The sequence below is a fragment of the Heteronotia binoei genome, chromosome 10 (genome assembly GCF_032191835.1).
Source record: "Heteronotia binoei isolate CCM8104 ecotype False Entrance Well chromosome 10, APGP_CSIRO_Hbin_v1, whole genome shotgun sequence".
Lineage (NCBI taxonomy): Eukaryota > Metazoa > Chordata > Lepidosauria > Squamata > Gekkonidae > Heteronotia > Heteronotia binoei.
Genome location: NC_083232.1, coordinates 54,122,414 through 54,146,282, shown reverse-complemented (window position 1 = coordinate 54,146,282; position 23,869 = coordinate 54,122,414). Strand labels below are relative to the sequence as shown.

The 23,869-nt window shown below is 41.7% G+C and overlaps 1 protein-coding gene across 1 annotated transcript in view; it reads left to right on the top strand.

The window, feature by feature from the left end:
* RAPGEF5 (Rap guanine nucleotide exchange factor 5) overlaps positions 1-23,869 on the top strand; it is a 193,273-nt gene that overhangs the window by 14,099 nt on the left and 155,305 nt on the right. The window contains exons 2-3 of the mRNA XM_060248650.1: positions 20,458-20,508; positions 20,819-20,925. Of these exons, the coding sequence (XP_060104633.1) occupies positions 20,458-20,508; positions 20,819-20,925 (158 nt within the window). The remainder of the gene's footprint in view (positions 1-20,457; positions 20,509-20,818; positions 20,926-23,869) is intronic.

The following is a 23,869-nucleotide window of genomic DNA, read 5'->3' as shown; positions in this document are numbered from 1 at the left end:
TATTATTTTTAGCAAATGCGTGGCAAAAAAACCCAAAACATTTTTGGCACCTTCTTTATTTCCTGCACAGAACTATTCTGAGAGGTGCTGAGCCCCAACCAGCAACCCCTTCCCTTGCTGTACTGCAGCAAGGGTTCAGCTGAATGCTTCCTATCACCCGCTGAGTTCCCTCCCTATGGCCTCCTGGCTGTGTAGGCAATAAACAGCTGGCTTAGGTGAACTCCATCAATAGATGTCTCAAGGCATTCACCAAGCTTACCACTCTGGTATTTATTTAAAACAGTTTTAAAAAGTAATCAGATATATTAATATCCAAATAAATCTACATATTCAGACCTCATCTCATGATGTTGGATGTATGTTAAAGATAGCTCTTTCAAAGGGGGTTAGTCTTAAATTTGCATACAAATTATAGATATGTATACACTTGTGATGTTTGCATCCTTGCAGCTTTTGTTGTACTGTTAGCTACCTTAAGTTTGAGGAGATAAAGTGGGGTACAAATAATAAAATTAAATTAATGTCCAATAATAGAAACTTTTGAAAGGGGTCATCTTGCATTCATGGATATCTTCCTTTTTGGGTAAATATGGTAACTGTATTTAGAAGAATCCTCCGTGTTTATTGTTTTTGCTTTGCATTTAGGTATGTTTAAATAATTTTAGGTGTTGAATTGCATATGACAGAGCTTTAATTGAATAGTCTTTTTAGTGGTGACATTAACTGAAAAGTACCATGAAATAATCAGTCCAATGTACTCTGCTTTCTCAGACATTCATATGAGAATTTGAATCACACCACATCTTCCATTTATTGCATGTTGAATCCATTTAATTAATGGGTTCGCAGGTTTGCAGGTCCCACTTTTCATGATGCTTTTCTGTCATTAATATTTTTGTCCTGTTGTTGATATTTGGATATGTGTTGTGATTTCTTTGTGGTACTTAGAAAATTTCTCTAGCACCTAGAAATCTTTCTTACTCATATATAGTTTTGGCGTATAATTTTCTATACTTGTGAATTTGAACCCAGGTCTCCTGTATCATAGTCCATCACTCTAACCCCACAGTTTCTAAATCTGTAATCCTCTGCCACTTACCAAGCAATGCAGCTTCATCAACAAATGCACGCCTCCAAGCAGACTAAAAAATTAAGACATATATGGCTGAGACTAACCTGAAAGGCTGGATTGCTGCATGGGCAGAAGAGGTCTGGAGGAGGCCTTGTCAGCCCCAGTGGGCTAACATCTGGCAGAGGCGGGAGCCTCAGGCAACCATGTTGGCTGGATCCATATCAGTTGGGTGGGGACAGCTGGATTTTGAATTTGGTAGGGCTCTACACAGTAGTAATGTAGGATCCACCCGGGACAATTTAAGCAGTGCTGCTGGTGAGGTCTGGCAGCACAATTTTCATTGGATCCCCATCCACCCTCCCTGTTTTTAAAATGCATCTGGGTGCATCTTCTGGGGGAAGATGGGCCTGCATGTCTGGCTCCTTCCTTTTGGGGACCCCTTAAGACATCTGGGGGTTTGAGCCACTATGCGGTAGGCCCAGCTCAGGAGATGTGCCCAGGCTTACTCCAGGTATTAAATGGTACCACTCAGTGGTAGCTGTCCTTGTGATACCCTTGGTGCTTGTGGGGGGGGGGCAACAGTGGGATGGCTTCTAATGTCCTGGCTCCACTGATGGATCTCCATGGCACATGGGGTTTTTTGCCACTGTAAGAGTGTTGGACTGGATGGGCCATTGGCCTGATCCAGCATGGCTTCTCTTATGTTCTTAATATTTGTCACTCCCAGGTTTTCTCAGCAGGTGGACTGACGGACATAGTTATTGGGTGACAGGCTGGTCACATGATTTTCAGGAGCCACCATGCTTTGCCAAAACTCCTTGGTCTGTAATCAATAAAAGTTATGACCTGGTTTTATTCCAAAATTGTTGTGTAGTATGTTTTTGAGGCTTTCTGCAGGACCTCTTCTTACTAAGCCGTGCACCTGCAAATAAACAGCACTTCAGACAAGGCAGTTGCGTATAGGCATATTTGGGGCTTTTTTTGTTGCAGGAACTCCTTGCATATTAGACTGCACCTCCCTTATGTAGCCAATCCTCCAAGAGCTTAAAGGGCTCTTCTTACAGGGCCTACTGTAAGCTCTAGGGGGATTGGCTACATCAGGGTGTGTGTGTGTAGCCTAATATGCAAAAGAGTTCCTGTTACAAAAAAAGCCCTGGGCATATTTATGTTATAGTGGCGTGATACACAAAGATTAGGAATACAGCCAACGAGACCCTTAGTGTGACAGTCATCAGCCAACTTTTTAATGTTAGGATTTATTCCTGTGTGCTGCTTTAGTATTGTGAGGGGTAGAAATCTAGATTTGGAATTTTACCTTCAGGTTGGGTAAACCAGATGATAAACATTTTCCCTCCACTGGCTGACAGAAGACATTTCAAGTAGGGAGAAGTGGCTACCTTAAATTCTTAAAGTGCACGAAAATTTGTCGCTGCAGGTAAGACTTAGGCTCTCTTTAATTAAGCTACTCTGGTGCTCTTTCTGTTTTGGAACAGAGAAGGCAGCTTTAAGTGGTACATATGTTGCCATGTACCATTTAAAGCTGCCTTAATAAAGATCTATTCAAGATAATTGGAGAAATCAAGGGAACATTTCATGCAAAGATGGCCATGATAAAGGACAAAAATGGTAGGGACCTAACAGAAGCAGAAGAGATCAGGAAGAGGTGGCAAGAATACACAGAAGAATTATACGAGAAGGATCTCAATGTCCCGGACAACCATGACAGTGAAATCAATGACCTTGAGCCCAGAAATCCTGGAGAGTGAAGTCAAATGGGCTTTAGAAAGCATTACTAACAACAAAGTGAGTAGAGATGATGGTATCCCAGTTGAGCTAGTCAAAGTACTAAAAGACGATGCTGTTAAAGTGGTGCACACATGTCAACAAATTTGGAAAAACACAACAGCGGCCACAGGATTGGAAAAGATTAGTTTATATTCTAATCCCAAAGAAGGGTAATGCCAAGGAACATTCAAACTATCGCACCATTGCACTCATTTCACATGCCAGCAAGATCATGTTAAAGATCCTACAAGCTAGGCTTCAGCAGTAAGTCGATCGGGAACTACCAGAAGTTCAAGCTGGGTTTTGGAGAGGTAGAGGAACTAGAGATCAAATTACCAACATTCAATGGATTATGGAGAAAGCACGGGAGTATCAGAAAAAACGTCTATTTCTGCTTCATTGACTATGCTAAAGCATTTGATTGTGTGGATCACAACAAACTGTGGCAAGTCCTTAAAGAGATGGGAGTACCAGACCACCTCACATGTCTCCTGAGAAACCTGTATAAGGGTCAAGAAGCAACTGTCAGAACGGGATATGGAACAACTGATTGGTTTAAAATAGGAAAAGGAGTTCGACAAGGATGTATCTTGTCACCCTGCTTATTTAATTCATATGCAGAGTACATCATGTGGAATGCTGGCCTAGAAGAAGCAGAAGCCGGAATTAAGATTGCCGGGAAAAACATCAACAACCTCAGATATGCAGATGAGACTACTCTAATGACAGGAAATGAGGAGGACCTAAAGAACCTCTTGTTGAGGGTGAAAGAGGAGAGCACAAAGGTAGGCTTGAAACTCAACATCAAAAAACTAAGATCATGGCATCTGGCCCCATCAAACCTTGGCAAATAGAAGGGGAAGATATGGAAGTAGTGACAGACTTTACATTTCTGCAGATGGTGACTGTAGCCATGAAATTAAAAGACGTTTGCTCCTTGGGAGGACAGCTATGGCGAACCTGGACGGTATAATAAAAAGTAGAGCCATCACCCTGCCAACAAAAGTCTGTATAGTTAAAGCGATGGTATTCTCAGTAGTAATGTATGGCTGTGAGAGCTGGCCCATAAGGAAGGCCGAGCTCAGAAGAACAGATGCTTTTGAGATGTGGTGCTGGAGAAGACCCTTGAGAGTCCCTTGGACTGCAAGAAGATCAAATCAGTTATTCCTAAGGAAAATCAACCTAGACTGTTCCCTGGAAGGTCAGATGCTGAAGCTAAAGCTCAAATACTTTGGCCACCAAATGAGAAGGGAGCACTTCCTGGAGAAGATCCTGATGCTAGGAAAGACAGAAGGCAAAAGAAGAAGGGGACAGCAAAAGATGAGATGGCTGGACCGTGTTACTGATGTAACAAACACGAATTTGAACAGATTTCGGAGGATGGTGGAAGACAGGAGGGCCTGGCGTGACTTTGTCCATGGGGTTGCAAAGAGTCAGACTTGACTGTGCGACTGAACAATGTTGCCATGACCCTTCAGCCTCCATCTTGTTGACCTCTGTCTCTGACTCTTGGGCCCATGACCAACCAGTTGTTCTGCCAGACACCTGGCAGTGAATACTTACTTTTCCACAGCACATATTGGTTCACACCTTGTATGTGCTATATGAAGCATATCCTTTATGCTCACTTCATTTTATATTGTTTACCTTAAAGGCTATAAATTGGGAGCAGCCGTGAACAAGAAAACAAGACTGTGATCAATTTTTAGGTTTTGTGTATACTTACAGAAAATTGAACTTTTTAATTTGAATCACTCTTATAAAATCCTTTCATGTCTGGATAGTTGATTATGCTGACTCAGTTTTGTTGCTTTTTCCCAAGGCAGAAGTGCTAGATGGCAACAGAATGAATACCTATTAAGGAGGTAGTTTTGACTTCTCAAAATATAGCAAAGGTGGTTTAATACATGCATTTCAAAGAATGACTGAAATAGCTGCTGGCAATTGCTTTTTATTTTTCTCTTTTAAGTGCAAAGTAGCTGATTATTAGTATTATTTTAACCAGGAAGAGTTGTGTGAATGTAGTTGGTATTTTATATCACTTCTGGCAGGAAATAGCCTTATTTGGTCCCATTGGACTTTGACCTTGTTTGTTTTTCCCACCAGTGCACATTGTCTTTTGTATCTCCTGGATCTGTTTGCTGTTATTACACTGGATTTTTATCTGTTTCCTTGCACACTTCTATTATGTTGGATGTGTGCTTGGGTCTTGGTTGTGATGGCATGAAGTTCGGACTTGAATTCTGTAGCTTTATGTTTAGATACTACTTGTTTATATCCTCCTGCCTTTCCCCAATGGGCAGGGGAATACAAAGCATTAGGTTTCCGTGAAAACCAGCCCCCAAATAAACAAAAAAAAAGCAAACTGTGTAAACAATTAATAAATATACATATATTTGTTCAAAGTAGACTACTCCATTAGTCCTCTATGCAAAGCAAGGAACGTATTCACTGGAAACCAGTCCCAATTTTTCCCCAGCAAATTAATGCCAAATTCATTCAGGAAGATCCAGGTGAAGCAAATTTGATACCAAAACTGTTCAATATTTCTTGATATATGCAGCTAGCAATCCATAAAAGCAACCAGGTTGTACTGGTGCCCTTGTTTCATGTTAGCTTCTTCGAGCTTCTCACATAATTTTCATACTGGGTAAGAATGCCAAACTGTTTCAACACTAAATAACACATCAGTGGTGATGAGGACTGAAAGCAGCTTACATTGTCCCAGGGCTTTTTTTGTGCAGGAACACACAGGAATACAGTTCTGACTGGTTTGGCACCAGGGTGTGTGGCTTAATATGCAAACGAGTCACTGCTGGGCTTTTTCTACAAAAAAAGAGCCCTGCATTGTTCTCTTTTCCTCCATTTTTAATCCTCACAGCATCCCTGTGAGGTAGAAGTATGTGACTGGCCTGTGGTCTACCCTGCAAGTTTCCATGGCAGAGTAGGGATTCAGACCTGGGTTTCCCAGATTCTAGCCTGCCACTTTAACCACTACGCCATTCTCAATATGAAGACACAAAGAATATACTCTGAAATTACTGAACCTGGGACCAAAGCACAAGTAGATGATTGCTGTTTAGTCTCAATCCAACCAAACATAGATGTGCCTAAAACTGTAGTTTGGGGATTATATCCTGATTAACTCATTGAGACTGACTTTTGAGTAAATGTGCATAGAGCTGGGCTGCAAGTCCCATTGAGAACAATGGAACTTGACCACTCTGTTCTGTTGGTTTCAGTGGGATTTACAGTTTAATCTGTGGCATATGTATTTCAAAGCAAGCCTCACAGAATTTGTTGGGGCTTACTCTCAGCTAACTCTGCACTGAATTGTAGCCTAATCATGACTAATTTTAGACGAATATCTTAGAATGGGAAGCAATGTTTATATGGATAACAATAAAGTTAGAGCCTCATTAAATTTAGTGGGGTTTACTTACAATTAAGCATAGTTAGTGATTGTGTTGCCCATTAAGGAACAAAATTGGATCATTCTTTTGTTCCATATTTCAGTATTAGGGATAGGGAGAGAAAGCTTTAATATGTCACTTGAACTCAACTGTTTGAAATGCAGTGACAGGACAAACAATATAGTTGTTTCTTTTCAAGCTTTTGATAACAGTTTACTGAAGTTTTTCTACTGTACTGCCAAAAGTTATGCTTTGATCTGTTATGCTGCCTTCTGAACTATGAAAGTTGCATACTGAGTAATAGCACTTCTAAGATGCTGCTGACAGGAAACAAACTGAATATTTTATCTGACTTCTACAGCACCTGATTCTCTTTATACCATCTGGTTCCAACACCAATCTGCCTGGTGAGCTATATCTTATGATGTCTGGCTCCTCTTTCCTTTCTTATTCAGAGTTTCCTTCTCTGTTTCTCATTGTATTAGTATCCCCCCCACCAAATGTCTTAGTACTTAGTCCAGCAATAGTTCCTATTCAGTGCTTCTCCTTTCCTGCTCCCTTACTTAGAATGCAGTCTTGTTCCATGACCTCTTTATCTGGCACCCTTTTCAACACATGGTCTCAGTGAGACCTGGCTCCTTCCCTTCTGCTGTCTCCTTAGGAGGCATCTTTTTTCCTTCCATGCCTAATGGTAATTGTGACAGAGTAGACTTTACCAAATCATGCTAGTCCCACTGTTGATTACTTCATACTGTCATTCAGAAGCTCAGCCAGTATGCCTCTACTCACTCCTAAATCTCCATGTTGCTGTGGCATATCTTCCAAGGCTCCTTTTTGACTTCAGTTGACCTTTAGCTTGATCTGCCACCTTTCTGCCTAGAGATCTCTATTTTGCTCTTGTGTCACCTCAACATTTAGGTGCCCTGCCCTGCCAACCATGATGCCAGCCTGACCATGATCCTCCACTCCTCCAAATCTCCCACCCTCAAACACTTGAACATATTTTGCTCTGTCATGACTCCATCCATTCTCTCTTGCTGTCCTCTGCATTTGGAACTTCTTCCCTGAATATATGTGTAGTACCATTTTCTTTTCTTTTTTTTCCTATCAAAAAGCTCCTCCTCAAAAACTGCCTCTTGCTCATGGTCTTTGACATATAATAGAAGTTTCTTTTTCAGTCCAAACCATATTTTTAAGCACATATAGTTATATTTGCCCCCGAGTCAGCTTTCTTTACCCTTCTGAGAGCTAATGTGGCATAATAGGACTAGGTAGATCTTTCTCTGTTCAGCCCCCTGCTAAGCCATTAAGCTTTCTTAGTGACCTTAGGGCTAGTCACAGTCTTTCAATGAACATATGAAGCTGCCTTCTACTGAATCAGACTCTCGGTCCATCAAAGTCAGTATTGTCTACTCAGACTGGAAAACCCAACAGCTCTTCAGATCTGGTCCTGCTTTAGAATACAGATCCTCTTTAATATGTGCACCTGACCCTAATGTATCTGTATCAACTTACAAGTCTTTAACATCTTATATTTCTGAACCACTGAGTGTCAGTTCAGGGTGCCCAAGTAGAGGTGCAACTATTATAGTAAACTACACACCAATAGTCCGACAGAGAATGTAAAGAAACAAAAACTCTACTGCGTAAAGTTTACAAACGCAGTTCAAAGGCCCTGACCTTGCCATCAGAATACTTTGAGTTTAAGACTCAGTTGCACCACCTTATCACAAAAAAGAGGCACAATTATATTAAAACCCAATGGGAAGAGCTATACCTTGCTACTACCTTAAAATTTTTAAATAAGTTCTGGGCATTCTGGGTCAATGACCCATCTATGCCTGTCTTTCCTCTTATGTTTGGTTTCAGCATTTCTCAGTTCTGTTCCATCAAGATCTAACTTGTGCTGAACCATCTGATTTTCCCCCAGCCGATTTACCTGACTGGCCTCCTGTCCCTCTGGAGGAAATAAAAGAATTAATTACACAACTGAAATTAGGAAAGACTCCCAGCCCAGATGCCATTTCCTCCGAAATCTTAAAATTAGACCCAGACTGGTGGCCTTCTCCCCTTGCATCTCTGTTTACAATTGTAGATCGAACTGGCATAATTCCCTTGGCATGGTTGAACCCTGCCAACTACAGGCCAATTAGCCTACTCTCCATCATTGGCAAGCTTTACTCCAAACATCTATTAGTCAAACTCAATCTCTGGATGTTGCAGGAAAAAATTCTAGGCCCTGAACAGCTGGGCTTCTGCAAAGGGAAGACCACTTTAGACCACTGCATTACTCTAGTCCATCTAGTCAACAAGCACACTGTGCAGAATAACCAGAAATTATTTGTTGCTTTTTTAGATTTAAAAGGCGCATTTGATTCAATTGACAGGGACCTTCTCTGAATTAAGCTAGATAAACTAAACTTCTTATAAAAGACTTCTTATGCTTATTAAGAGATTAGACACTTCTACCACCTGCTAGATCAAATGCTCATTAGCAGGCAACCTAACATCGAAGATTGCTGCCAATAAGGGTGTCAAACAAGGTTGCATTTTGGCTCCCTTTTTATTCAATCTCTTCCTTAATGACCTGGCTATTCAGCTGTCTGGTCCTGACTGCCATAGTCCAAAACTCAGTGCATTACATGTACCCTTGTTACTTTATGCTGACGATGCTTTTGTCCTGCTCTAGAGTGGGCTTAAGACATCTGTTGTCCCGTTGTGTTCTGTATTTTACTAGCAATAAGCTCCAGCTCAATTATGAGAAGTCCAAAATCTTAGTTTTCTCAAAAAAGTGGAGATTTTACAAATGGGTTACTGATGTTAGATAGAGCAAATCAAGTATTTTAAATAGGTGTTTATTTTTAATATAATGTGACTTGGTCTACCCATCGCAAGTATGCAGTGAAGATAGCTAACATCAGTGCATCTGCCATAGCTCACTTTTTAAATGGCAGAGGTAACCAATTTGTGCCAGCTGCCATAAAAATATTCAAAGCCAAAGTGATTTCACAACTTCTGTATGGCATCCCAATCTGGATTGGATTTTATGAATGTGCTATTGAACGTGTCCAATCCAAATTCTTGCGTAAAATTCTGGGCATGCCAAAATGTGTCCCATATGCAGTTATCTGCTTAGAAACTGGCATGTCTTTAATGGTTACTAGGGCATGGCTCATGACCATCAAATTCTGGCTATGCTTGCACTACAACTCTGAACCAGGGAGCTATTTCTCTCAAATGCTCTCTGAATTTAATTTGTCAAATTGGTCAGCACATATTGGGAGAAAAATAAAAGCAATGGGTTTTATTCCTAGAACTATTGTCCATGCTGTCCTTCACCACCGCAGTCCAACAAATTAAAAACAGGTTGCTAGATAGTGAGCGCCAAGACTGATACATTCTGGCTAAGAAAACTTGTTCCCCACTGAGTTTTGAGATCTCTCTTAGTACTGGGAAAATGGTCTCATATCTGTCCTTGCAGTTGCCACAGCAGCGTAGAGCTTTTTCCCTTGCCAGATGCAACGCCATGCCCTCTGTCATTCTTTATGGCATATTTAACAAGACAGCCTACTCAGTCAGATACTGTCTCTGTAAACAAAAATGTGTGGAGTCAATTACTCATATTCTTCTTTATTGTAATTTTTATACAGATCTTCATCACAAGTATTTACATCCTCTTTTAGTTAGCATGGTTGATTGTTCTGATGCACTTAAGGTCTATAGTCTTTTGAACGATACTTCATCTAGAGTCGCTGAGAAAGTGGCTAAGTTTTTTTATTCTGTTTTAAAGGCACGTCAGAGGATCTCATAGAAACAGTTTATGCTTTTCCTAATGTATATGTATGCAATCATTCCATTTTATCTTTTTTTAACCAATTTGCTCTGATATATATATATATATATATATAATATATTTTATTCTAATAAAGGCTAACTTGACTTGACTTGACTTGTGTCATGAGCCCTGATGAGGAGCTGGAAGGGTTAACGAACCTGGAAGAGTTGCCAGCCAGTTCCTCAGCAGAACAAACAGCACCTGGCCCATCAATCACTCTCCAAGCACCAGTGTCAGCTGTTGATGATGAATCTCCTCCAAGCTCTCCCCCTCCCATCTCAAGAGTTTGAAGCAGGCTCCGGAAAGAACTTTCAGAGCGAAGACATGAGGCACGCCGATGCTTCAGATCTCTCAGCCCTGAGTTCTAGCAGAGTTGCTGCCACCCAGGGAGCAGGCTGATTGAGGCTCCCGTATAGCTCCCACCCAGGACCTGGTAACCTTGTGGAAGCAACAAGACTATTCTCTGGCTTGCATCCACGTTCTTTCCTGATTCCTTGATCCTGACCTGCTTGATTTCCTTGGCACCCTGACCTTTTGGCTTTTGGACATTGACTTCTAATAACGGTTTGTGATTCTGCATTGGTGACTTGGCTCCTGCTTGACTTTCTGGACTTTGACCTTGGACTGGCTTTGGACTCCTGCCTGCCTGCATCTGAGAATGTGACAACTTGACTTGACTACTCAGACTGGCAGCAGCTCTCTAGGGTCTCAAGCTGAGGTTTATCATGCCTGTTTGCCTTTTTAGTTGGAGATGCTGAGGATTGAACCTGGGACCTTCTGCTTACCAAGCAGATGCTCTTCCACTGAGCCACTGTCCTTCCCCAATCTAACCCACCCACCCCACAAAGGGTTTTTGTGAGGGTAAAATGAAGAAGCAAAGAATCCTCTATGCTACCTGGAGTGTCTTTGGGGGATATAATTATCAATAAAATATCTCTTTCTTTCCATTCTGTTTTTCCCTGTTTTCTGCCTTAGGTTATATATTCCTGTGGACAGGGATCCAGAGAGGTTTATGAACTTATGTCTATTATTAGTCTACCTGTTTTTTTCTATGGAAAAAAATTAGGTGAACTCATCCATGCCAGGATGTGGAGAATATAACATTAGAAATAAAAGTATTTCTGGATGAGGTTTTAGAGGCTAATTGTTAGGAAAATGTAGGCAGACATTCTCTTTGACAGAAGCATTTCCTTCTAAAGTTTTCCCCTGGCCTAGGAAACTACCTCACTGCCTTTTCCTCAAGATTATGGAGATGTAAGGTAATATAACTAATTCCCTTTTTGAGCGATACTTTGTGCTGAACACAAAGGATTACGGAATACACTATTGTACTATGAAATGCCATATATGTCTGCCCTGCTTTCCTGCAAAGTTGTTTAACAGATCTTTGTGTACATTTATTTCATAAAATACAACTTCCCAATTGAATGATTGTGACTTTCATTATAGGATGTGCTTATTTATGTGTCTTCCTGCATTGCAATAAAGGAAAAAAGGTAGCTTTTCCTCAGCATGAGGGAGAGCAATGTTCAGTGTCTTGAAATTTTAGGATAACAGTCTTATTTATTACTTGCCACATATTTATCAGATATGATGGGTAGTGGTGGTAAGAAAAGATAGAAACTGTACAGCAACATTAACTATTGCTGTAATAAAAACAAATTTAACCCCCCTTCCTTTGCTGACTGCATTTATGTTAGACTTTCTGCCCTTAAGGCCCAGCATTGAAATTAATTGGAAATAATGGTCTTCTGCCCAGAGTAAAATTCAACCACCTTTGTTGAAGAATGAAGAAAAATTGCTTTCCATTTCCATCTTCCTCAAACTCTGTGTCCTCCAGGATAATAACTAAAGTTCCCTTTTATTTGCACAGTGGGAATTGAGATTTATAAGAACATTCTATTAATAGTTACCCATGTCTGATCATTCCCAGTGTAAGCCAAAATGCCCTCAAAACTGAGGTTGGGGAATTGTCAGGTGGGCACCTGGCTTAATCAGGATCTTTTTACCTGTGTATACAGGATTCCACGTCCAGAAATTAATGCTTAAATTTATTAGGGACACTAATTAAGTAAAACAATTAAAATTTATTCCAGAAAAATATAGGCATACATACAAGGCAATGTGCTCATGAGACATACATACAGTCCTAGGAAAAATAGAGAGAGATATAGAGACAACACATGGATAGACAAACAGGGTGATAATTACCGATCGTAGTCTTCAAGAATGCTCCAATGGCGACGATGGAGGACGGGGGAAATGCGACCCTCAACTGTGGCCAGAATCAGGGATGGATCTAGACAGCGGAACTGGGGTACTGCTAGAAGCACACATGAGTGGAGTTGGGTCAGAGGTTAAATAGACTACTTTAGACCCTCAGGGGATGGGAGGTACAGGGGTGGATGACAGGTGGTCAGCTGGTACATGACCTCAGAAAAGCGGAGGCTCTGTAGTGACCATAAGGGCTGGACTAGTGCAGTAGCCAATAGCCAGTTAATTGGCAACCCCTGATTGGGCGCTCATAGCTAGCCAATGAGTGGACTTGGCCTTAGTTACCTGATTGGTTGTCCAGGTAGCAATGGGCCAAGGGGGAGGCTCCAGGATGACTGTTAGGGAAAAGAATGGGGGAAATTACTGGGTGGAGGTGTGCTTAAGACTATTAAACTTATCTAAAAAGTTGACAATAGATGGCCAGATTGCTACCTAGGTAACACCCGGTTTACACAAAGGAACTTGGCTCACTGAAGATGGTCTTCCTCTTCTTCAGTCTTCTCTTGGCACCAGTCTTTGTCTTGAGTTCCGTTAGACAAAGGCTTAGGCGGTCCGGCAGGATCCACGCCTAAGATAAGCTTGATTGTCTTATGCAGAAGTTGAAGCAGCTGTTGGATAGGTGAGTCTCTTGCTTTGCTGTAATGGAGTCAGGAAAACAAGATGGATTCTGGTGGTGTTAGCCTTTGGTTCATGGAAACAGGCTGGACACTGTTTGCCTGTACAGTTCATGGCGGCGTGGCTTCTTCCACTGCAGTGGCCAAGACTGGGCACGCAAGGAGCCAGCTGGAAGCTCGTCTGTAGTTCTGGCTAACACCCATCCAGAGATGTAGAATGCTGCTGCAAAGCTGAGGCTTATAGTATCCACATAAGCCTTAGAAACCGTGGACAAAGTCCACTTCTTAGAGCAGATGTGTGCGAGTCAAAATTCCAGGCACCCTGGCAACCATACTGGTGATCACAATGTCCATGTGTATGAAAAGTAGGGGGCTTTTTCTTACACCAGACATGGGCATGGTTCGGCAAAGCATTTTAATGGGCAGAAGGACTTCTGCCCTTGGAGTGTGCAATCCAAAATTCCCCCTGAAAATGTTACTTCTGGAGGATGGGGAACCTCCAGAAACAATGTTCTGTGGAGATTTGGAGCTGCAGAAGGAAGTGTACTAGAAAGTCCTTGGATGGAATCTGTTCTGCTTACAGAAGTGTGCTGAATCTAGGTACTGAACTGGAAGAAGATACAGTAATAGCAATAGACTTTTGTGCATATTTCCACAACATCTTATAAACACTATATGACTAAATTGTTCTTGAATTCTTCTCAGCTCCTCATACTGAGAATAATAAGATGTAATGTTGTATCACAATCATTGGAATATATGACAGAATCTTGTATTTGCATTATGGAGATATGAATGGGCCCATGTAACTCGTCCCTGGCATACTTTTGTTTAGAGGTTGTTGATTCCAAGTCCCAGCTCAGCACAGGTCTCTTATCTAGGCACTCACCGGACCCATACCTGATTACCTTCAGTAAGGTTGCTGTGTAATTTGCTTTCATGGAGTCTTCATTTGTGTCTGGGTGCCACAGTTACTCTAAATTACATTTTCTAGGCCAGGGCTGCTGATTAGAGTTGGCACAAACTAGCTCATGAATTAAAGTTTATGATGAATTTTGGTCGGTTTGTGCCTCGCAAAGTCTAAGTTTGTGACAGGACAACTTGCTCAAACTTTCCGTGAACCTTGAAGCTGTTTGTAGAGGTTTGTTGTGGTTCGTGAATGGATACATTTCCAGATAGACATGTTTCCACTTAAGATATATTTACCAGACTTCAAAGCAAGGGGAAGGGGAGTGGAAGTTTCAGTGTGAGTTTGGTGTCACTAGCCTGTTCCTGAATTGTTTCATAGACTCCTGTAACTGCAGCAATGCAAGCAAAGAGAACTAATGTCAATTCTGCAGTGCAAACTGAAGGGGGGGGCGGCGGCATTTTTTCAAGACTAGTACAACCAGTTCAAAGTATAGAATGCCCAACAGAATCCAATACCACTATGGCAATTCAAATTTGAAAGAACTGATCAGTTTCAAAGCCCAAGTGTCACTAGAAATCCAAGCAGGGTTGTGAAGTGGTGAATTTTGCAAGCTCAGTGCAAGAAAATGGGAACAGAAAGGAACCCCAACAAAGGGGGGGGGCTCTTGAAACTGACAAGAGCAGTGGAGAAACCATCAGATAGAGAAAAAGAAAAGAACTTCCTGAATCTTTGCCTGTCATTTCTCCAGAAAGCACTTTCCTGGGGGCACTTTTGTGCGGCTGTAACTCAGATCCTGTAAATCCAATCATCACCAAACTTGGAGGAAAGGTGGAGGAGAGTCAGATGAAGATTCCCTGTGAGTTTGTTGTCTCAAGCTTGGCAAGGGGGCATTCTGCTGGGTCATGAACCAAGGTGATTTGTTTAATGCCTGAAAGTTTATGATGATCCATGGTTCGCAAACCAGGAACACCACAAACTGCGCTGCATTATCCTGGTTCGTGCCCATCCCTACTGCTGAGAGAGGGGGATGAGATGTGCTGAATTCCAGGGACACAGGTTTACCTTGCATGGGAGCAAGGAGCCAGGCAAGCCATATAATTTGTTTTTATATCATATATGTTTGTTCTAGGCAGTGTGAGGTAGGCTGTACAAGAAATGTTGAACTTGGAGGCCTCTGATGTTTTCAATAGTCCTGAACTAGACCAATTTATTAAAACTAGGAACTGATCTCTTGCAGCTACCATATTAACTGTTCGATTACATATACTTTATGAGTGCCTATAACTGGGCTTAATTGGGACAGGAAATAACAAAATCCAGATTTACCAAGGTTAGGAAAGCTACTGGGGTTTTCACCCTCCCCATGTATCATTTTTCTGGGATTGAAATTGGTCTCTATTTTGTGGTTGCAGTATCATCTGAGATGTAGAGATGCAGGTGCCATTCTGCTGCTCTGTGGCCGCATGTAATTTATTTGTTTGGTTATGTGACTGTGCTGTATTTATAGCCCAGTATTCTTTAGAGATAAAAGTGTATAGTGATCTCTGTTTCCAGCCACATGCTAATTCTGCCCAGATTTGTTTTGCTTCTAATAGAAAAGTACATTAGATACTTGGAGGCTCCCCCTCCCCCTTCATAATCTCAGCTACTATAACAACTGGAAGGAAACTGGATTATTTTGGTGATAGGAAAACCCTACCAACTACAATAACCTAATTTATTTGGGAGGGTAAATAAATGAGTTCCCAATTGGAATTTATATATTTTACATTCACCTTATAGTTAGGCTTTTAGATGTCACTTGGTATGCTATTGATTCATTTTTTCTTAACACTGTGTTTAAGACACAGGTGTCTTGATTTATGCAGTGTTTGGGAAACTGGCATTGATTCACAGTATCAAAGATTCTCAGCTTTAAGTGTCTGGAAAGCTAATAACACTAAATGTTCATGAGTGGGTTAAGTGGAGCAGTAGGTAATTTGTCTCTAATAGCAGGAGTGGTAAATGTACACAGAACAGTTGAAAGGTACATTCCTACATGGCGTGTTGAGGCATGGATGTTGATTTTTCTTTTAGGATTTGCTGTTCTGAATTCTTACTGAGCTAAAAATTCTGTTAGGCAAAGGGAATATAAAGAGTGATACACAGGAACCTGAGAAAGTGAACCAAAGTGCACTGGTTATTGCTTGGTTATTAGTTTTATAAATCCAATATCTTGTATAATTGGCTTTCCTTATTGAAAACTTCAGGGTCTTTTTGCCCATTCATTGTAAACTGCTGGTTGATGAGACTGTTCCATGTTGAGGGAAAGGCAGGTAGGGAAGAAGGGTTAATCCAGGGATGGAATTCTAGCAGGAGCTCCTTTGCTTATTAGGCAACACACCCCTGATGTAGCCAATCCTCCAAGAGCTTACAAAAAAGAGCCTTATAAGCTCTTGGAGGACTGGCTGCATCAGGTGTGTGTGGCCTAATATGCAAAGGAGTTCCTGCTAGAATTCCATCCCTGGGTTAATCCATTCAAGTTGCACCATGATTCTTTTCAAGGAGGGAGGTTAATCCTCTCTAAAGATCTTCAACCACTTGCATTGGAAACAGAGATAGAGAATATAAGCACTAAAATGGAAAAAAATGAAAATGAAAAGAAATGCAGACCTGGTTCATGTGTTGATTCAGTAATATAGTTGTCACTTGACAAGTGAAAAGGAACTGTTCAACTCAAGCCAAGATGACATGGAGTGGGGGCTGATTTTTGTAACTATTTTTGTGTTTTCTGAAAGAAACAGCCCCCTGTTTGGTCAAATGGATTCTTCACCAAGTCAGTGTGCTTTTGCAATAATGAGCCAAAGTGCATAAAAACAGAACAGAATTTCACTGTAATGGGTATTATCATAATCTAGCCAAAGATGAGTTATCTCTATCCTATCATTTTTGGTAAGAGAGTTAAGCTCATGCCTAACTCTCACCTATTGTTGTGATCTAAGTGGTGATCTAAATTGTGCCTTTGATTTGGTTGTGCCCAGTCTGTGCTGCCAAACTCCAGGTGTGGCTTGGAGTTCTCTCAGTTTTACAGCTGCTTCCCATGTTGCAGAGATTGTTTCCCCTAGAGAAAATGCCAACTTCAGAGAGTGGAATCTATGGCATCACAACACTGTTGAGCTCCCTCCCCTCTCTAAACTATGTCTTACCTGGGTTCTGTCCCCAAATCTCTAGGAATTTCCTAACCCAGAGTTGCCAGCCCTCTGTCCAGTGTTCTTATAATAACTCAGGCATAGTTCTTTTGTTTCACAGATTGTAAGCAATCAAAAACATAAATGCAAGTTAAGCCTTTTGAAGAAGGAGAAACAGGAGGTACCTGGAAAAGGGGTTAAAGAAAATGTGCAATATAAATTATTTAGCCATTTGTTAAGCAGGCCTTGACAAATTTTCTTTGACTCAAGAAGTCAGCTTCCAAATTTTCAGAGTCATTTTCTTCAACCTTCAGGGGGCTTTCTATTTCATAGAATAAATATTATAATCAGTACTTTTTTTGAGCAGGAACGCCGTTCTGGTTGGCTTGGCATCAGGGGATGTGGCCTGATATGCAAATGAGTTCATGCTGGGCTTTTTCTACAATGGTGAAACAATGGTGATGTCAGGGGGTGCGGCCTAATATGCAAATAGTTCCTGCTGGGCTCTTAAAAAAAAGGCCTGGCTATAATCATTACTAACGCAAAATCTAGTTGGAAATTTCCTGTTCACACATATTTTGTGTAGTGGCTCCTGCATTATATGGAGCATTCTGCATGATGCTGTTAGGCCCTCATGCTTCTGTCACTTTGCAGAATGTCTAAAACTTGTAAAAGGAGTAGGGTTACCAGGTCTAACTCAAGAACTATCCATAGGATAGCACCAATCTCCATAGGATATAATGGAGTGCCCAGCAGACATTAAGAACATAAGAACATTCAACCCCTCCCCGCTTTCTGATAACCCTGAAGTGGGGCGGGTCAAAACTTGGGAGATCCCCTGCCCCCCCCAACTGAAAATTGGCAACCCTAATAAAGGAGCAAAGCTGCAGCTTAGTGGATCAGCTCAGGTGGTGACTTGTTTAAGGATAAAGTTTTTCCCATACTATTACCTTGTTGCCTAAACAGATATATTTGCATGCATTGTACTGTTCCCCCACCCTTTTCTGGAGTCCCAGCTCAATTGTAGTGTTTTGTCTTACTAGGAATTTTTGCTGTTCAGTTATTGTTACCATATTTTGTAATCTGTTTACTATGCTACTGAAAAGTTTATTGTATTTGTGATCCACCTTGAGTCTCAGTGAGTAATAATAATAATAATACACAGTTTCTCATGATTTTGCTAAAAGTTATGATAAAATAAAGATGTAACACTATTTGCCATCCCCACACCATACAGCTGACATGTACTAGCCTAACTTCTCTCCAATTCCTCATTCTATTATTGCTTTAAAAAACACAAACAGTTGAATATGGGAGCCAGAATAGAAAGCAGCTGGTTAAGAAATTAATTAATCTGTCAACAATGAATGATATAAACGTTAAGTTTACATATAAACAAGCAATGACAAGAACTTCATCCTCATTTATATGTCATACGGCAAAGCATTCTGACTAATGCAGAATGATAAGTAAGGTTTGGGTTGGATCCAGCCAACTTTCTCACTAAATCTCACCCAGTTTGCCTCCTTGTTACAGCTGTTCCTACATGGCTGTGCAGGTCCCATGATTCCAAACATAGCATTTTGGCAGGGCCAGCCCTGCCACAAGGCAAACTAGGCAATTGCCTAGGGTGCCAGCCTTCTGGGGGCACTGAATTGGATGCATCCCACATGACTTGGTGAGGTCATGCCACTGCCCAGTCTGGCTGCCTCTCTGAGTCTCGAAGAGGCATGGGTGGCAGGGCTTTCTTCCTGCCTTTGCACCCTGCCTTTTATCCAAAGGGCCCATAGGATAGAATAGAGGGCGTTCTAACAAGGGGCCCATACAGTAGAATGGAGGGATTGGGCTGCGACTGTGGTGCAACACTACAGATGGGGTTTTAAAATCTAAACCCCTTCTCTGGGTCATGCCGTAGTGATGGCGCAATCTCTCCATTCTATGGGCCCATAGGATAGAATGGAGAGATCTGACTGATTAAACCCTAGAGAAGGGGGGGCACAAGTGGGGCACCCAATTTGGCAACCCCAGAAGGCTGGTGTGCTAGGCAGTTGCCTAGTGGCAGGGCCAGCCCTGTACCCCAGATTACTGCCTGGTTTGCATCGAACAGCTGTTTTGGAAAGCAATGAAAAAGTTCTGTATTGAATGGGACTGGGAAAACACTTAGAGTGGGAAGAAGTCTGGTGAAAGGCCAAGACCTCTTTTTTCTGGGCATAATGAAGGCTCTCTAAACATTGAGTGCATGCACAATTCAGGATCCCTATGTGCACTGCAGGTGCAGAGTTGTGACCTTAGACCAGACAAAAAGGTGAGGACAAAGGAAAGAAAAGGAATTAATGCCAGATTCAGATCGGATACCTACCCTTTCCGTATTTTAACTACAGTCTACCCAAAACAAATAAATCCAGCCATGTGGCCAGGTTAGGAGAAAATAAGCAAATACACTATTCCATAGCTTTAGGCAAGGTTTGAATCTCTGTCTTGTTTGGAATTCAGGACTATACCAGTTTTGTGTAGCTTGTTGTAAAGATGAAATCACCACAATAAAATCTGGAATGGCAGGCATGATTTAAAGCATTATGTTTTACTGCATGCATATACAAATGAAAATTGCATTCATTCACAAACATGGATCTACCGTAATCAATTATTTCAAAATTATACATTCTGTTACAATTAGTTTTGAGTGTTCCCCTTGAAGAACAATACTAAGGCCAGACATTTTCACTGATACAGCTTGACCCACTTCTAATGCAAAGTAAGCATGATTTTAACAATGTTTCTACTATTAGAGATTTCTCCCTTGTAATTCTGTACAGTTCACTTTCTGAAGCTGGTAATTCCTCCAGGGGAACTGATTTATATTTGTATTTACTTCATTTATTCTCCACTTTTCTCCCCAGTGAGGAAGTCAAAGTGGCTTACATTGTTCTCCTCTCCTCCATTTCATCTGCACAACCACCCTTTGAAGAAGGTTAGGCTGAAAGTGCATGATTGGCCCAAGGTTGCTCAGCAAGTTTCTGTGGCATAGTAGGGATTCAAGCCTGGGTTTCTTAGACTGTAGTCCAACATTCTAACCACTATACTATGTTGGCTTTGTATCTGAAGTCTGGAGGTCAATTGTAGTTCTGGGAGACCTCTAGACTCCCCTTCTAGTTCTGGGAGATGATGAACAACATTCCCATTTAAAAAAACTCAAACAAAACAGAAACCCAAGGTTTTTAATGGTAGAAATGAAATTGACTCTAGCAGTTGCCTTGGCATCTTTTTAATTGTTAGAAATTTGTTCTAACAGCTTTTCAAGGTTTCATCATTGTACATTGACTGCCAATTAATTTATTATGTTTTATATGTTTGCTAAATATTACTTACAACATATTTCTCTTGCAGATTATATCCAGAAGGATTTCAAATCCATATCTGGAAAATCCTTCCAGCAAGGTATTTCTTCAACCTCATTTGATGCTAACTTTTTTTTTGGTATTGTGGGCTCATTATTTTGAGTTGCTTCATTTGTGCTGCCTGAAGCTATGTATATCCACACTTCTGAGTTCCGAATAGCTATTGAGTAAAAGTTTTCTAATGTAAACATGCTTTAATTTTGCTAAGGACTATTGAATATACATGTAAGAAGCTCAGTGAATTCATGCTTGTACTTGTTGGAGGTGTTCTGTAACTTCTACAGAGCTTTTTAAATGCTATACTCTTGTGGGCTTGCATAATTGTATGCTCAATTTGTTTTTTCATTCAGATTTATGGTGAAGATGCTGTATGTGCTGGCAGAGCTCTCAGAAATGTTTTCATTCTACAAGCTTCTGATATGATGAAAGATAGAATGTCTTTGGTGGGACTTTGCAGGTAACCATGTTTACCTTTTGTTTTAACAAAACATAACATTCTTCTTGCTGTTCTTTCCTCCTTTGGATCTGTAGGCTAGATGAGCCATGGTGCTAATGTTATGGCCCAGTGGACAGATGATCCTACTTTATCCTACCTTCTTCCTGAGCTGTTGTCTGCATGCCAGTATATGACAGTGTTATCTTTGACAACAATTCCAGAGAGGTAGCTGTAATAGTTGGTTGCAGCAAAAATAGAGTCTGGTAGCACCTTAAAAGAATAACACAGTTTTATTCCATATGTTTTTGTGGACTAGAAACCTCTTCTTCATATGCAATGAGTGGCGGTTTCTTAGGCAGAAGTTTAATGTAGGAGGTATTTTATTGAGAAATAAAAAGGATTCATTTAGGAAGCGGAAGGAGGGCCTTATAACCAAGGATGAATCTAAACAACAATCAGTGCTTGTAGTTTCCCTTGTGGGAACAGGAAAGTGAAATTATAACAGGTGATGAAGAGAGGGCAGAACTACTTAATTCCTACTTTTCCTCAGTCTTTTCTTGTGAGGGAAAAGGTGCTCAGTATAGTAAAAACAGAACACATGAGGGAAGGGAATTACAGCCTAGGATCGGCATGAGGTAGTACATAAACACCTAGTAAATTTAAATGAAACTAATTTTCAGGGCCAGATGAACTGCATCCAAAAGAATTTGTGGATGTAATTTCTGAGCCTCTAGCCATTATTTTTGAGAACTCTTGGAGAACAGGTGAGATGCCAGAAGACTGGACGTGGGCAAATGTTGTCCTCATCTTCAAGAAGAGGGAAAAGGAGGATCCAGCTAACTACCAGTCTGTCAGCTTGATGTCTATACCTGGAAAAGAGGGAATGCTTATTAAATTTGCAAATAATACTAAATTGGGAGGGATCACAAATATAGTAAAAGTCAGAGTCAGAATAAAGGATGATCTTGACAGGCTGAAAAACTGAACTAAAACAAATAAAATGAATGTTAATGGGGATAATTGTAAAGTTCTGCATTTAGGTAGGAGAAATCCAGTGCATCATTATAGGATGGGGGAGACTTGTCTTGGCAGTAGTATGTGTGAAAAGGATCTAGGGGTTTTAGTGTACCATACACTGAACATGAATCAGCAGTGTGATGCAGTAGGCAAAAAGGCAAATGTGATTTTGGGCTGTATCAGCAGAAGTATAGTGTCCAGATCATGCAGTGATGATATCACTTTGTTCTGGTTAGACCTCACCTAGACTATTGTGTTCAGTTTTGTGTGTCACAATTTATGAAGGATATAGACAAGCTGGAATGTATTCACAGGAGGGCAATGAAGATGGTGAGGGGTCTGGAGACCAAGTTCTACGAGGAAAGGCTGACAGGGTTGGATCTAGGGGGGGCAGAGGGGGGTGCTTGCCCCGGATGCTGATGGAGGGGAGGGGCTCCAAATTGGGTATGGAGTCCATTGTATTCTATGGGACCATAAGATAGAATGGCCCATAAGGGGGGTGTCATTTTTTAATTTTGCCTCCCCTCATAAAACATGTAGATCCGGTCCTGAAGGCTGAAGGAGCTGGGTATGTTTCACCTGGAGAGGAGATAACTAAGAGATGATATGATCACCCTCTTCAAGTACTTGAAGGGCTGTCATATAGAGGATGATGCACAGTTGTTTTTTGTTGCCCCAGAAAGTCGAATCAGAACCAGCAGATTGAAATTGAACAGAGAGGCCTGAGAGGAACAGAACAGAGCAGAGCAGCTCTGATAAGCTGAGACAGCTGGAGAAGTTGCTAAGAATTTCTGCGTTTTGAAAGACTTCATTCTGAGGCTTGGGTGACTGCTGAAAAGGCTGAGTTGTGATAGCTGGGGAACTGCTGTACGTTTGGGTGAGTGGGCTAAAGGTGAAAGTGATTGATTGATTGATTGATTGAGAGTAATTGTTGATGATTGCTTAGGAGTGGTCTGCTCCACCCTCTTTGCATTTTAAGCTGCGCCTTGCCAAAGGCGCGAGCCGAAGGGCGAGAGCTAAAGGGCTCTTGGCCTGTGGCTCTTTGCCTGGGGGCTTCCTAAGGACCAGGAACCCAGATCCCTGATTTCCTTGTTCTCCCAATAAGGTAAGTTGACCTTCCAGAAGGGGAGCCACGTAAACAACAGCATTTAAAGAGGACTGTATATTTAATATATATATCATGAAGGTAGAATGCCAGCAGGGGGGTGGGGGCTTTCCAGTGTTTTGCACTGAGTGTCACATGTATGACTATCTGCCCACAGGACAGAAGTCTTGGGTGTGTGCTCGATGCAAGGAGCTCCTGGTCCTCAGGGAACGAGTTCGTACCCTTGAGGCCGAGGTGACTGCCCTGGAGAAGCAGAGACGGTCAGTTAGGCAATTGGGGAAGACTCTTGGGGGCGTATTAGATGAGCCCCACTCTGAATGTGGCAGCCCCGTTGCTGCCAGAGAGCGTGAGGGTCTAGAGGGAACAGGGCACCTTGCTGAGGATAAGGGGAATGCGCCCTCAGAAGGGACCTCTTCTTCAGTTGGTGAGCGGGTATCCTTTCGCGCCAAGGAACCATCCCTGGGCAGGGGGAGAGGGGGGGTCTTGGTAGTTGGTGATTCGATCCTTAGGCAAGTAGACAGCTGGGTGGCAAAACCGCGTATTGACCGTATGGTGACTTGCCTGCCTGGTGCGAAGGTAGCGGACATTACGCGTGTAGTAGATAGGCTGATAGACAGTGCTGGGGAGGAGCCTGTGGTCATGGTGCATGTTGGCACCAACGATGTGGGGAAATGCAGTCGTGAGGTCCTGGAGGAGAAATTTAGGCTGCTAGGTGGGAGACTTAAGGCCAGGACCTCCAAGGTGGCTTTCTCGGAAGTGCTACCTGTTCCACGTGCAGGGCAGGAGAGACAGGCGCAAATTAGAAGTCTCAATGTGTGGATGAGACGATGGTGTAAGGAGGAA